A 14,888-nucleotide genomic window follows, 5' to 3' on the forward strand; every position below is an offset into this window, starting at 1 on the left:
AAGATTATCTCGCAGCATTGCAACCAGGGAAAGGACCATCACAGTTGGCACTGATAAAGCACGTGCTACTTAAATCTGAAGACACACTAAGTCTATGGAAAAAACCCACATCCTGCTGGTGTTAGCATGCCTCAGGCAGTGGTAGAAGCTTCAGCAACTCATCTTCAAAAGGCAGAGAGCCAGGGCTCTAGAAACCTGCAAAAATTGGCTAAGCCTGCAGTCGTCTTTTTTTTTTTTTTTTTTTTTTTTTTTTTAAGTTGAGCATCTTCAAAGTCTACAATTCTAACTGTAGGGCACAGCAGCTGCCACTGCAGATTTGATCCTCTCAGCTTTTGGCAGCTCTCAACTTGAAATTCTAGCAAAAGAATTTTTCAAGTTGCTATTATTGCCTGTCATGGATTTATAAATATTGTGCACTATCTGCTGTGGCATGGCTCTCATGGGACACCAGTGCATGCCAAAAGCATAACAGAATGAAAAACAGTTCCTATTCTTCAAATAAATGCTAATTTTTTTTAACTGTGCTCACATGATGCGTTTGGTGATCAGCTTCAATAGTACAGAATATATATCAGAGGCAAAAAAGCTGATTGTCTTTTCCAGTAGTATTCAGCTGCTACTTTCATTAAGCTTGTTTAATTACATTCCAGATGCTAATTTGCAAGTCGATACCAGAGGGTGCAGGGCAGTTTGCCTTTGAATCATTTTTCTGTGATGTGATGGTCTTGAAGCACACCACTACCCTCCAGTAGCCCTAGCAAGATATTCTGACAATTAGTGCAAAAAGAAAGCAGTATTGATCTTGACAGAAAAATATTAATCCTCTACCCATTTTATTAAATTAGTCTCCAGGAATTTTAAGTTTATCATCATTGCCATTTCATAGCAAATTTTACGTAAAATATACATAGTGTGCTTCAGGTTTGTTTTAATTTCAATAGAAATATAATTTGTCATTTCATTACTTTACCAGAAAAAAAAAACCCACATCTGACTTAAAAGGTAAGTCTTCTAAGCTGGTAGTCATAACAGAATATGAAGTGTTTAAGAGTACAGTTGAGCTTTATCGCCTGAAACTTTGCTGGTTTAATTAATATGATTACTAAATTGTTATTAGATAACAGAGTATCTAGTAAAAACAAAGGAAGGGTTAAGATGCATACAAGTCTCAAAGATCTAAATATCTATTTCAACAAATTGGTAGGCTGCATTTCAACATCCTTGTTATAACAGTGAATATCTGCTGCCATTTATGGTTGTGTATGAAGACAATTTAATTAGGATGACCTTTCTAAATAGGAAAAGTTGGAGATTTACCAATTTTTGGTGCCTTTTTTGGTTGCTCTTACACAGAGAATGACTTAAAATACAAGCTTGAAAACCAGCTGAGAATAAGATGAAATTTTTAGTTACATAGCACAGCTCTGACATTTGTATCTTTGAAAGCGGACTATTATGCTGTAGCTGTTGATTCCAAGGATTTGTAGTCCATGTTTTCAGTATGAATAGCACACATGCCAAGTGCACAGTCACACAAGAAGAGGCTGGAAAGAGACACTCTGTCATTCTTACAGTGGCATGAGGGGAGAGGAAAAAAAAAAGCAGACAGTTTACCTCTATCTAGTGCTTCTTTCCATCAGTCATCTAGTGTAATGCTACGTACAGAAGAAACTTGAGTGCTATTAAAAATATTCCAATATTTCTGATAGCATTTATAAATATACTACAGGCCAGAAGTCCAGTGTCTTCAGATACTGCCCAAAACATTGCAGCAACACAGGAATCCTGATCTTACTGCATTTTCATAATTTTGCACACCTACAACTATTTCATATATACTGACAGAAAAGGAGCCAGTTCCAGGAATAATTGGAAAACTGCTTATTATTAACTCTTAATCAGTTTAATTACTGGAAAACTTCTCATAACAAGTTTTGGGGTGGGTTTTTTTTTCTGTTTTGATTTGGGTTTTTTTTTTTTTTATCAACTGCTATTACATGTCACATTTCTTCAGGAGATGTAACAGGGTATGACACACCACTTTAAGTTTTAAATTTAATTAATTGATTTTAGAGAGGAACTCAGTGGACTTATGGGATCATCACCTGAAAGTGCTACTGCAGTCACACCAACATTTGAAGGGGAAGACCCACAGCAGTTGCAGTACAAAGATGAGGAACATCTGAAGAACTTTTCTGAAATAAATCAACTTTTCCTTTTCCACTTTATTCAGTGATAGTAAAAAGCTCTAAGATTTGTTATATCTGCATTTTAGGCTGAAATTATTGCAACTGTTAGTGTTACAAGTCATTTTTAGTAAGTTCAATTTTCAATTTTGTGTTCAAGTCTCAGTTTTTCTTCTTTACTGTGAAATTATTAATCGATTGGAATGAGAAGGAGCATTCACAGAAAGTCTGAAGAGATTAATGTGGTTTAAAAGAGGGCTTGACATTACTGAGGCATTTTACAAAATATGGTCACAGAAAGCCCTTTAATTGTTTTGGTTTTATTTTCATCAATAGTCTGCAGATAACTGGATTTTTCACTGTTTAGTTTAGCAGGCACTGAACATGGTGTAACTAAGTGTAAGGAAATACTACAGATAATACAAAAATAATGTACTGCATACATTCATAAGAAATAACTGAATAACTTATTCTGATCTTAATCATGACATTCCAGCTTTTAGTGAACAACCATTTTTCAATTTTTATCAAGATCATCAGCAAAACACAAACAACCCACAACCTTATAAAACTTTGATAATCAGCTTTTAAGTAGATATTAAAAATAAAAGTGCAGTTACTAGTTCTGAATACAGCCAATCAACTGGAAGTCTAATTGGTTTCATACACTACTTGAACATTTTTTTGTTGCTTTTACAATCATGCATTCTCTTTTCAAGACAGAGAGAGAGAGAAGGACTGACTGAGGGAAAAACAGCAATATTGACTATGCAAGGGCTGTTAAATTCCTGAAGTCAACTATAACCAGTAAGTTTATGTTTTTAAAGCTTTCACCTACATTCAAATCACACAAGTTTTTCCATACATAAATTTGCAAGAAGCTGTATTTCTTCAAATTTATTTTACCCATCAACTTTTACAGCTTTGCAGTAAGCTGACATTAGTACATTTTAAGCGCAGGGAAACTAGAGCAGATTTAACTTTTTTAAAGCTTCAAACCTCTTAAATTCTTACAATCATGAGAATTATTGAAGGAAGAAACACTGAGCTTTAAAAAATTTCTTACCTCCATGTCCGGTTTGTATTTATCTTCGAATACTGCCATAGCTGCTAATGATCCAGAACCTACGGTAACAAAATTAGGACACTTATTTAGCCAGTGTATTTAGATACAGTATTTTTTTTAAAGAACAAGGTAACAAATATCATCAACACAAACCAGTCTGAAGTCTACCTTCGCTTACTATACACTCTAAAGTGTCTACCCTCTTTAAGTCCAGCACCCAATTTAATCTTAAGTTTATAGCTAGTATACACAGACTTGTCATAGTCCCCATTCTGACAGCCTTTTGTTTCACTATTTTGAACACTAAGATACGAAAATGAGGTTAGAAAGAGAGAGTTAACTGAATGCCACAGTTTGTAATTCCTACTCCTCCATTTCTCCTGTCCCACTTTTGTACCTGGCCACATTAGAGGGCATGTCACTTAATACTAAGACACTCAGAATGAATAGATTGCTTTAACGAGCTGCCCTGGCACAGTCACCTTTACACATAGGGATGAGTAAACTAGCAATGGTAACAGGGTAGCTGGCTGCTGCCATCAGGTTATTTCCCATATTACTTTAAAACAGTTCAGTATGCATTTACTATGTGCCATTATTTTTGCATTGAACAATAACAGCTGAATAGACAAAATGACAGATATGAAAACATGAGTTTAACGTTACTTCTCTTAAGGATGCAGTGCAAGTGTAGTAATGGAACAGAAGCCATCTCGACCCAAAGCACTGTAACTGCAGGTGTTATAAATGTGCTTTCCATAAATTAATACAAAAAGCAGTATGATACTATTTGAAACTGTAAACTTGCTTTGTTCAGAAAGAGTGAGTCTTCAGGAAGATATCTTATCTGTCTGTGGCCCTAACCATATTTCAGAGCACGCTACTTTTGGGGAGTGAATAAAGTTACCTGCAATTTTTTACTCCAATTAGAAGATTTTTTGGCATTTATTACTTTTTAACTTGTTTTGCATACTGCTATCTGTTTAGCTGGGTCACAGAGAAAGCCATATTTTCTATTTAAAATGATTTGTGTATATCGCTTGACCACCTCAATGGTTTAGTGAAAGAAAAAGGCAGCGATTAAACAGTTTCAAATGAGGTGTCCTGCTGATTTTATCAAGTCTGCTGAATGTATAATGAAAGAGGAGAAGCTGACAGTGACACTGTTGAGAAAATACAGACTACCTTATCTGAACCATTTAAGGAGGTCCAATTATAGATCAGATTTAAAGGGTAGAAACAGCAGATTTACAGACACAAATCAATGAACATGGTAATCCCGATGAATATGACAGATATTCCTGTTACAGAATATTGCTGTGGTTGAGGATCATTACCTTTACAGTACCAAATACATCACATCTAAAAGCAGTAGGACACTCTAAGTGTGTACTTGTATTACAGGCAATGACTATTCATTTACACCTTGGAGCAATACACGGCTCCATTTTTTAAATGCTGAAACTGTGAATAAATAAGATTTTTAAGCAACTAATAGCAGAAATGAACCGCTGATACAACAGCTGATATCACAGAACAGATCAAAAATAAAAGGAATTTTACTGATCCTTCAAACAAGGTCAAAATAAAGTGTGTTCCAAAACAAATACAGGACTTGAACCATAAAATAGTTCTTCTTGTGGAATGACATAAGAACATTTCTAATGAGGGGGAAAAAAAAAAATCTGAGATATGGTCTCAAACTAAGACCACATTTTTACTATACTCAAAAAATATTTTTTACTATACTCAAATGAAAGCAGAATGGGAAGCCTCAAAACTAGAAAACAATCTTACCATTACCTAAGGGTTCTTTGAAAAAATTAGAGTATAAAGACTAAAAAATGTGCAAGAATGAAAGTATAAAGGTTATATTTGACAAAAATTACATTAAAGCTACTGAGCTAAGAAAAAGTAGTCTTAATTTCTCAAAACTTCTACTGACAAAAGTTATCAATAACAAATATTGCAATAATCTCATACATGGCCCAGACTGGATTCATTCCTCCAGCTCCTTTTTAAAAGAAGTTCCCAAAAGAACCTATGGGCAACTCAGTAGACTTATAAAGAAGAAAAAGAAAAAAAGGCAGGGGGGAAAGAGAGGGGAGAACCTTATGTTACATTACATGAAATCCTTTATACATAAAGAATTGTACTGCTAATGATTTATCTCACTATATTACCAAGATGCAAATAAATGCCAAATTTAATATCAACTTAAAAAAAATGTGGACAGTCCTATAATGTAAGTTTTCAAAGAGTTGTTGAAAGTCTTAATTTATTTAAACCTACATGTAGACATTTACATCTAAAAACCACAATCCCAAGGAGGTTCTAACAGAACAGGATGTAAAGCTGGAAAAGCTTAATAAACTCAGGTTTTTTTTTCTCTACTGCTTATAAATCCTAGTAAGTTTTATAAGCTTGCATTTTAAAAGCGCCTTAGCAAAAGTCTTGCAGCATAGCTAAGCATTCTCTGAAAGAACAGATTTTTGTAATCTTAAATAGCACAATGAAAATTCTTTACTCTTACTAGCACCAGATGTAAACACTGTGTTTTTTAGAAACACAAATAAATGTATACTTCTGAGTTCCTGCATCAAAACAAATCATCTGCTGTTTGGCAACAGCAATATGAACCGTTTTGAAAAATACTAATGACATGCATACATTCACCTGTAGCACATTAACTAAGAAACCTCCCCCCAGTCCCCTATTTGCACTGCTGGTGGACTGAAACCCCATCACTTGACCATCCATGCAGAAATGCAGAAAACCAGCAGTGGACAGTTGCTCACAAGTGCAGTTGCGAACTTCACTATCCAATTACACCAACTTCCCTCTACTTGTCAAATTCCGCATACGATCCAAACAACCCCACAATGTTCCAAGTAGTTCAACCGACTTGTGAAAGCAATGCATTGTAACAGGAGAGCTGGCAATAAAGTCTGTGAACTTAAGTAAACATTGGAAGTATGGTTTTCTTATTGCAGTACCTATAAAAGCACAGAAAACTTAAATATTAAGGGTCTATGGAGAACTTGTTTGTATGTGGGGAAACAGCTGTTCTCTTATCCATGTATTCAGTGCCCACCAATAATTCATTTTTTACAAGCATGCTTTAACCTTTATGTAGAAACAAGCTAAACAATTCCTAAACATAATGTCTGGAGAAAGATAAAACCCAAACATTGCAAAAACCACCATCCATTAATTAGGGATAGACGTTCCCACCTCATACACACAGTAACTGATTTAAGTCTCTACCAGTTAGGATTCAACATTGAACAGCTGCATCTTAGCAACCTCAAATCTATTAAAACATTCAGGAAAGCTGTGAGATAATGCATCATTAAATAGCATCTTTAGCTGAGCTCAGATTCAAAGTAATACCAAACCAGATACTTAGACAGACAACTTTAGTTTGAAATCTTAACAACACACAACCAATGCAGAAATAGGAACTTTTCTTTGTTGGATTTTTTTTTTTTTAATTGTTGGAAGTTTACAACTGTTCTGTGTATGAGCAATAAGGATAATTAAAACAAAGTATAATTGGTAAAGTCATCATGTATTTGTATTATTAACATTCAGGAAAAAACCCTCACCTTTCAGCTAGTTTTTTGGTTTTTTGTTTGGTTTTTTTTTTTTTTTAAACCATTGACTGCTATGAACGGTTACACTTCAACAACCTTGGAAACACAATCAAGAAAAAAATGCCATATCAATTCCAGTGAATTTATTTTGCATACATTTTCAGTAAGCTACACCTTAGAAACAAATATTCAAGACATATTAATCTAGCACCTAAATATATAAAACTTGATTGCCAAGCAAATTATAAAGAACTAGAGAAACTGAGATGCAGAGCTGTATTCTGAGACAAATGCTTTTCAGTCTGATATTTAGCATGAACCAGGGAAGTTATGAGACCCTAAGAGATTTTATTTTTTCTTCTTTAAGAAACATTGGTCATTTCTTAAGTTTTCACAACTAAGGTATTAAAAAATTTTCTGGAATAAACTGTAATAAACTCACTTTAAAAATCCCATTTAGCCTTTACTTGAGGAGTTGTACCACTTCAGCACTGATTTAACGCGAAAGATAATTATTGATATATAGCAAAAAAATCCAGCCGACAATAATTTCCACCATGTTTTGCAACTGCAGTAGCTTTTCTAAAACAGAGGAACTGGATCTTTTTAGCAGAACATTCATGGAAGACAAGCACTGTCCATTTTCATCACCCAAGGACCTGTTTGCTACCTCAGCCTGCCACACCAGAGGATGTACACAGCCTTGAGAGAGTAACATTTAGCACTTCCTAATCCATCAGTGTCAGGGCTCCCTGACAGGGCATTTATTCACACGCACTCATTGTTATTCAATTTGCTGTTCATTCTAGGTAAAAATTCAGTGATCTCCACAGCCCCATCGATTGGGATCATTTTTCACCCTGGTTCCTGGCTGAGGGGCTGAGCCTCAGCAGTGGTAGTGCTTGCTCCGCAGGACAACATTGGCAATGCGTGAAGAGCTGATTTATGAATATGAAGCAACACTGGTACCAGGGGACTAGCTTTAGCCACTGGAGACAACTGGAACATACTTACTGTTTCCAAAAGCTGAACTACAGACTCCAAGTGGTTTAATTTTATGCATACATTTCATTATAAGTCTTGGCCAGAAGCTTTCCTAGACAAGCCAAGCAATCAGACAATCTTGCATCGTTTGCTGAAATCCAGTTTTATCCTTTGTCAGCATAAAGTTTAATTTGATGTTTTCACTCCTGAGTAAGCACCGAGTATCTTTTAAGTCTCCCTTACAAGGGAGGACACCACTGTCCATCCACAAACACACTCCAGCTAAATAAAAAACACACTCCAGTGCATTAAAACAAACAAAAACCCAACACCTCAACAACCTTTCCTATTTAATACTGAATTTCCAGAAATTAACTGGCCCAAAATACCTACCCTGATTTAATAAACTGCCCTTAGAACACTTGGGAAAAAAAATAACAAACAATAGATTAGTCTAAATAAGATCAAAATAAAATTCCAACTACTATCTTAGATTTGACCTTTGATACCTTTTCTGCTGTCTCAGTTCTATCTTTCATTTATATGCATAAGCAAATCTTTTTACTAAAAATATATCCTATCTGGAGAAAGTATCAGTGTACTGGGTGTAGAAAGATAAAGGACATTTATGCTGAGAAGGGCTTTGTTTGACAGCGTGGACAAAAGTAACGTGTAATCACCAGACAGAGACCTGGTACAGCTGATAGCAAATCAAAGTTTAAGCTACAATGAACTTAATCCATTGATACTATACTTCCTACTTGTTTGAACTTATTCTGCTACTGTGTTATTTTTGTGGAGGGAGAGAGGGGTGGCCAGGATTTTCAGAAATGCCACATTTTAAAGCTTTTAAAACATAGGCATGAAAGTAAACACATACATAACGGAAACTGTGTGACTTTATTCAGGCAATCAACTACTAGCAGCTATGAGTATAGAGTCAGTTATAGTTTTACAGTTAACTACAATACTGGGTATAGGGCAATTATAATAATCAGACATTTACTTTTTTTTCATATCAAAGGCTAAACAATGACATCACATGACTCTTACGTGGATTTTATTTGCCAAGGAATTTGCCAGTTCCTAAGGTAATGGCACCATCTATTGGTCCAATACCACCTCTGCAGAATTTCTACAAGTTAATCACAGTTCTCGTTATACAGTTAACCAGATGATCAGTATAACAGCTGCACTGTTTCAGTAGTGCAAAGATCCAGAAGAAAAAGAAAAACCTTTAACATTTCCAATAATATAGTAAGTAGGTGTTTTATCTGGAAATGCCAACCATGAACAGAAAAATACTAACTAAAATTGAAGTTATATATTCCCATCACAAAGTCAGCATAAAAGCTGCATCAGACATAGGCTGAATCTGATTTACTAATCTGACACACTTCATTTTCAGATCATTTTCTTTTCTGATATATTTATTTGGACTCTACACTACACTTCTATAGCTCTACTGAAACTAAGATTTCATTTAAAAAATCATCCAAGTCTTCAAAATGAAATGCAAATCTGAAATGATACAGTGTCTTCTTGAGTGATCAGAGCAAAAATAATTGCAACCCCGGTTATGTCTGGAATTTTACTTTTTCCAGATATGTGATATTCTCAGTAGAGCATTAACCTTAAAAGCCACAGATGAAACTGCGCAAGAATATTATTAGCTCAGAAGGCACTAGTTTAATCTCTTACCAGTGTCTCAGTGACATCTCTTACCATTTTTTACCCTTTACTCCCAGATTGTTGTCTATAAATCACAAAAGAATTCAGAACTAAATCAAGTAAGGTTGATGCTACTATTGAAAATACTCCCTTTGCCAAAGACTGAGCAAGTTCTGCAATATTTCAAGATGTGTGTGTCCTTCCCTCAACAATGCATGTGTTATTTCCCTTCTCAAAAAAAAAAACCAAAAATGAGGATGATGGTGATCACTAAGGCTCTCCTGCAAGTCACAAAGCTTATTATAGTTTATTACTTCAGGATTCTTACCAGAGGGACTCTCCAAGCATCCCTCAATAATTAAGAAACAGAACAAGACATCTAAAGAAACAATTTTATCTAGAGGACATGGACAAAAAATAGTCAGAAGACATAGGAGGAATGATAAGTTAAATTCACAAATCAAGAGATGAATGAAGATTTTGTATTCTGTAATACAGTGTCTTCCTGAATATACTCATAAGAGGCCTCCAATTGGGTTGTTTAGCAAGATCACAGGTAAATGGGTCTATGCTCAAGAGCCATTTCGCAACTTGAAATTATTGCTACTGCAAAGCAGCACTGAGGAGTTCAGAAGTTTAATTCTCTCCTGTAGGTATTCTCCACCTTTATCTGTAGAACTGGGCAGTAATGGAGCAATGTTTCTGCTTTTTAAGTGAGAAAGACAAGACACTCCAGAAGAGCTGCCTATGATTTGCATTCTGCCACCACAAAGTACTTATTTCCAAGTTATCCCATACTCTTGTTTATAGTTCAAAAAAAAAAACCCCCCCACAAGCCAGCTGTCCTGGTTTTGGCAGGGATAGAGTTCATTTCCTTCCTAGTAGCTGGTACAGTGCTGTGTTTTGGATTTAGGGTGAGAACAATGTTGATAACTCAACAATGTTTTAGTTGTTGCTAGGTAATGTTTACACTAGTCAAGGGCTTTTCAGCTTCCCGTGCTCTACTGACTGAGAAGGCTGGAGGTGCACAAGAAGCTGGGAGGGGGCACAGCCAGGACAGCTGACCCAAACTGGCCAAAGGGACATTCCATACCATGTGACATCATCATGCTCAGTATATAAAGCTGGGGGAAGGAAGGGGGGGGGGGAAACAGGGACATTGGGAGTGATGGCATTTGTCTTCCCAAGTAACCGTTACATATGATGGAGCCCTGCCTTCCTGGAGATGGCTGAACAGCTGCCTGCCGATGGGACGGAGTGAATGAATTCCTTGTTTTGCTTTGCTTGCGTGCGCAGCTTTTGCTTTACCTATTAAACTGTCTTTATCTCAACCCACGAGTTTTCTCACTTTTACCTCTCCGATTCTCTCCCCCATCCCACTGGGGGGGAGTGAGCGAGCAGCTGTGTGGGGCTTAGTTGCCAGCTGAGGTTAAACCACAACACCAGCAAATAAGAATGTATCTACCAAGACTGTATTTTACAGTATCTTGAACATTGCTTTTGTAACTGGTCTTGACAGGGTAGTACCTGAATGCCAAAAAAGCTTGCAAAAATCTGTGGTTTCAGCTTTCAGTATTCTCACACTCCCTAATTTGAAACTGAACGAGATGTACACAGAATTGCATATACATATAGCTCAAATTATTGTTATTACAGAAAATGTTACATAGACACAAGAGTTGGGGTACTAACATTTAATAACCTGATGGTGGGCTACTAATGTCAAGTTGACCCCAACAATAGACAGAATTAAACTTCTTTACTGAGAAGCTCCATACAGTACTTAAGACCAATTATTACGTGTAGCAAGTAAACCAGGTGCTTCACTGTAGTGAGGCAACACCTTCTGAGTAAAATACAGCTACTACTTAGCATGAAACACAGAAATACAACAGTCCCAAAGGAGAAAGCAGGCACATTTTTTTCCTAATGAGACTACAGAAAAACTTCAGGCAGAACGTAATTCCCCAAGTGAGACTTTATATGAATCATGAGTTAGGACTATCTCCAAATCAAGTTTCTAAGGTTTTTTTTTTTTTAAAGCAAGTTTTTGGGAATCCCACAATTCTCTTGCTCTAAAGTATGCTGGGGAACCCACACAGCACCTTTCTTAATACGATTTTTTTTGGCAGCTTAGATTAGGTAGTATAATAGCCCATGTTTTTCAAGTGTTAGGAAAAGAAACAGAACAGTGCACCTGCCTTACAAATACGGGTACAACTTTCTTTGAAGTCCGAGGTCTGTACAGCTCCCAGCAAACAATGGAATTTAAGTAAAGACATTTTAAGTAATAATTTGAAATGTTCACACTTTTTACCAGGCAGTTGTGTTACAATACTGAGGGAGTATCACTTACCCATGGTAACGTAAGGCAGTTTGTCAGTTGATCCATGGGGATATATGCTGTAAAGGTGAGGTCCTGTGACATCTACTCCCCCTAAAACCAGGGCAGCACCAATGTAGCCTTGATACCTAGGAGCAATGTTTATATGTGAATCTGAAAGTCCACAATAAAGCTGTGGTTCTTTTTAACACAATGTATGCATTTGAGAATTTTTCCATGACTACACCAGGTACAGCTCTGTAACAGAAAGACTACTTTTACTATCTGTGAACAGTTTAAACTAAGAAATTTACTAAAACACGGTATATTTAAGTGTCAAGCAGAACAAGCAGGCTGGATGAGACATTTGTGCTAACAGGGAGAGAATTCGGATTAGTTTTCAAGCCTTAAATAAGATTTCTGTATTTGCAATTAAGTTTTTATTTAAGACTTCAAAAGAAAACGTATTCCTTCATTTTCCCCATGAGATGTTCTTGGCTGCTTTAAACTCTAATTTATTGTTTTCTGACACACTTAAAAAAAGGCAAACTGCCTATCAATACAGCATTAGGTGACTGAGCTGAATTATTGTAATTTACTAGGTCACTTGGTTGCACAAAGCATTTTCTTTTCATTGCTTTATTTCACCTTCCTGGAGACTTTCCAATAGCTTGAACAATATCTTTAATTGAATACACTCGTTTCTTTCCTTCTCTTTCAACAGCATTTTTTACTTCTGCAAAAGACAGTACTAAACAGTACTGGAATAGTTAAAAGTTTGGAGAGTATGCCCTCAATCTAAGGGCATGTTCTATGTTATGCTGCTACTTAGGAAGTTCAAGTGCCACACAATAATGGTCTGTGATTAGTCAAGCAATCAAATAAAATCTTAAGATAACTGCAGTACAACTTCTAACCATTTTACTCACTTATCTCACTATACCACCAGCAGAGTTCTATATTAACAGCTATGGGCTTCAAATGGTTAAACACTTTATTCTTTTGAAATCAAAGTATATTTTGAGGGAGTCATTCTATTACAAGTCATATGAAAGTCTCAATTTTACAAGCTTGCACATTACAAGATTATTACAGGTCCATCCATCTTGCCACAGAGATACACATCAGTTTTCAAGGGTGTGATCAACAGTTTATTAAACTACTGGCCTTCTATTTTTGCAGTGTAAACACTAGCAACACTGTACAACTATAGCATCAATTCTCTGAAACACCACAGACTTGATTTCTCTTCCATCTCAGTTCAAAAACCTATGCAGCAAAGAGCAATTATTAAATCTTTCCTAAAGTCTTGTTATGAACGTTAAGTAGGCTGAGGAAAGATGCTCCTTCACAGGAGCTTAAATATTATCTAGTGGTTTTAACAGCATTGTTAATAAACAAGAAACCCACTCAGTTACCTGAAAAGCATTTGCTTTAGCATGCGATTAGCTGTGACAACTCTTGGAAGTCGTCCAGTAGATAGCGAATGGAGCTCCAGATTGGAAGAAATCAGCTGAGTTGTCATATCAGTATCTGCAGCTGTTCCAGCACCACAACAACTGAAAAATATTATGAGCAAGTTAGGAAAAGGTGGGGAGGAGTGGGGAAACAACTCTGTGCTTTATCCAACAAGTATAAGTTTTCTCACTATAAAACCAAGGAAGTTAAGTTCACATACAGTCAGTACTTTCAGAGTATGAAACAAGATAGCCTGTTTAAGTGTAAATGAACTACCAAAAATCCCCAAGTCTTGCTAATAAATTATCATTTTAAAGTGCACCTTAATATTTGCTGTTAGCAAAGGACACAGCTAAAAATCACAACACTATTACCAATACCATTACACAATAAAGAATCTTAATACTTACTAGATATTAGGAGAAATGAAGTGTATTTTTGAACAGTTCTTGTCAGCAACAACCATTCCTTCAGTTGCTCTCGTATCTGCTCCAAGGACTATGCCATCCTACAGGAAGAGAGAATTATTCCCAAAGCCTCGGTCTCCAAAGGGGACCTTCCCAGCACCGGCGGCGAGATCGGCTGCAAGGCCCGGGGCAGCTCCGGAGGGAGCCCGCAGGAGCCGGCTCTGCACAGGCCGGGGCCGCCGAGCGTGACTCAGCAGCGCGGCACCTCCGCCACGAGCCGCGCCGGGACGCCGCTCCCCGACGAGGCCACCCCGGGGCCGAGCGGCCTTTCCCCAGCCCCAGCTCAGGAGCGAGGGGCGGCCGCGCCCCCGCCCGGCTCGGCCTGGGGACGGAGGAGCGGCCCGCGGGCCGGCCCGGCCTCCTGCCCGCCGCGAAGCGCCGGAGGGACGCGCCCGCCGCCCGCCTCACCTTGAAGACGACGCCGGCGATGGTGGTGCCCGTCTTGCGGGCGGCGGGCAGCCGCTGCCCCTTCTGGACGAGCTCGGCCTCCAGGAGGGAGTTCCTGCAACACAGGGCGAGAAGTGGGGCCGGGCAGGGGCCTCCCCCGGCCGCGGCCCCCGCGGCCCGCTGCCGCCCGGTCCCGGTCCCGGCGTCCCGCCCGCGCCTCACCGAGCACAGTTGTCGAAGCTGAAGCCGCCGCTCGGCGTCTGCAGCACGGAGACCGCCGCCATCTTATCGCTCCGGCAGGGACAGGCGACGCCTGCTGAGTGATTCCGGGTCAGCTGCCGGCGCGCGCACCGGGGCGGGGCCTGAGCCGGGCCCTGCCCGCCGCGAAATGGCGGCGGCGGCGCCGGGCCGAGCGCAGCGGCGGGCCGAGGGCACGGCCGGGGGGTCGTCGCCGGGGGATCATCGCCGAGGAGGGGGGTCATCGCCGGGGTCCTGCCCGCGGGAGGGGCTCTCCGGGGTTGCCGGCGCGGGGGCGCTGGGGAGGGACCGGGGCTGGGGGCTCGGACATGCCTGCGGGGGATGCGCCCGGCTTTGGTTCCGCCCTGGTGTGTGTCTGCGTCGGCCCTTCGTGCTTGGGGCCTGTTGGTGTTGGGGTAATTGGCAACTTCAAACAAAATCCTTTGGTTTCTGAGGAGGAGGGTTTGTCAAACGCGTGGGCCGGCAGACGCCGTGCACGGGCCACGGTCGTCG

At 38.9% G+C, this 14,888-nt stretch overlaps 1 protein-coding gene across 1 annotated transcript in view; it reads right to left on the bottom strand.

Annotated features, from left to right (window-relative positions):
- The window catches only part of PSMB7 (proteasome 20S subunit beta 7), a 28,006-nt gene extending 13,533 nt beyond the window's left edge, over positions 1-14,473 (bottom strand). The window contains exons 1-6 of the mRNA XM_076355245.1: positions 14,361-14,473; positions 14,160-14,253; positions 13,695-13,792; positions 13,245-13,385; positions 11,860-11,975; positions 3,253-3,311 (exon numbers count right to left, since the gene is read on the bottom strand). Coding sequence (XP_076211360.1) covers positions 3,253-3,311; positions 11,860-11,975; positions 13,245-13,385; positions 13,695-13,792; positions 14,160-14,253; positions 14,361-14,422 — 570 coding nt within the window. The 5' untranslated portion in view covers positions 14,423-14,473. The remainder of the gene's footprint in view (positions 1-3,252; positions 3,312-11,859; positions 11,976-13,244; positions 13,386-13,694; positions 13,793-14,159; positions 14,254-14,360) is intronic.
- Between the last annotated feature and the right edge of the window lie 415 nt (positions 14,474-14,888).

Source organism: Aptenodytes patagonicus, chromosome 18, assembly GCF_965638725.1.
Source record: "Aptenodytes patagonicus chromosome 18, bAptPat1.pri.cur, whole genome shotgun sequence".
In the NCBI taxonomy this organism is placed as follows: Eukaryota; Metazoa; Chordata; class Aves; order Sphenisciformes; family Spheniscidae; genus Aptenodytes; species Aptenodytes patagonicus.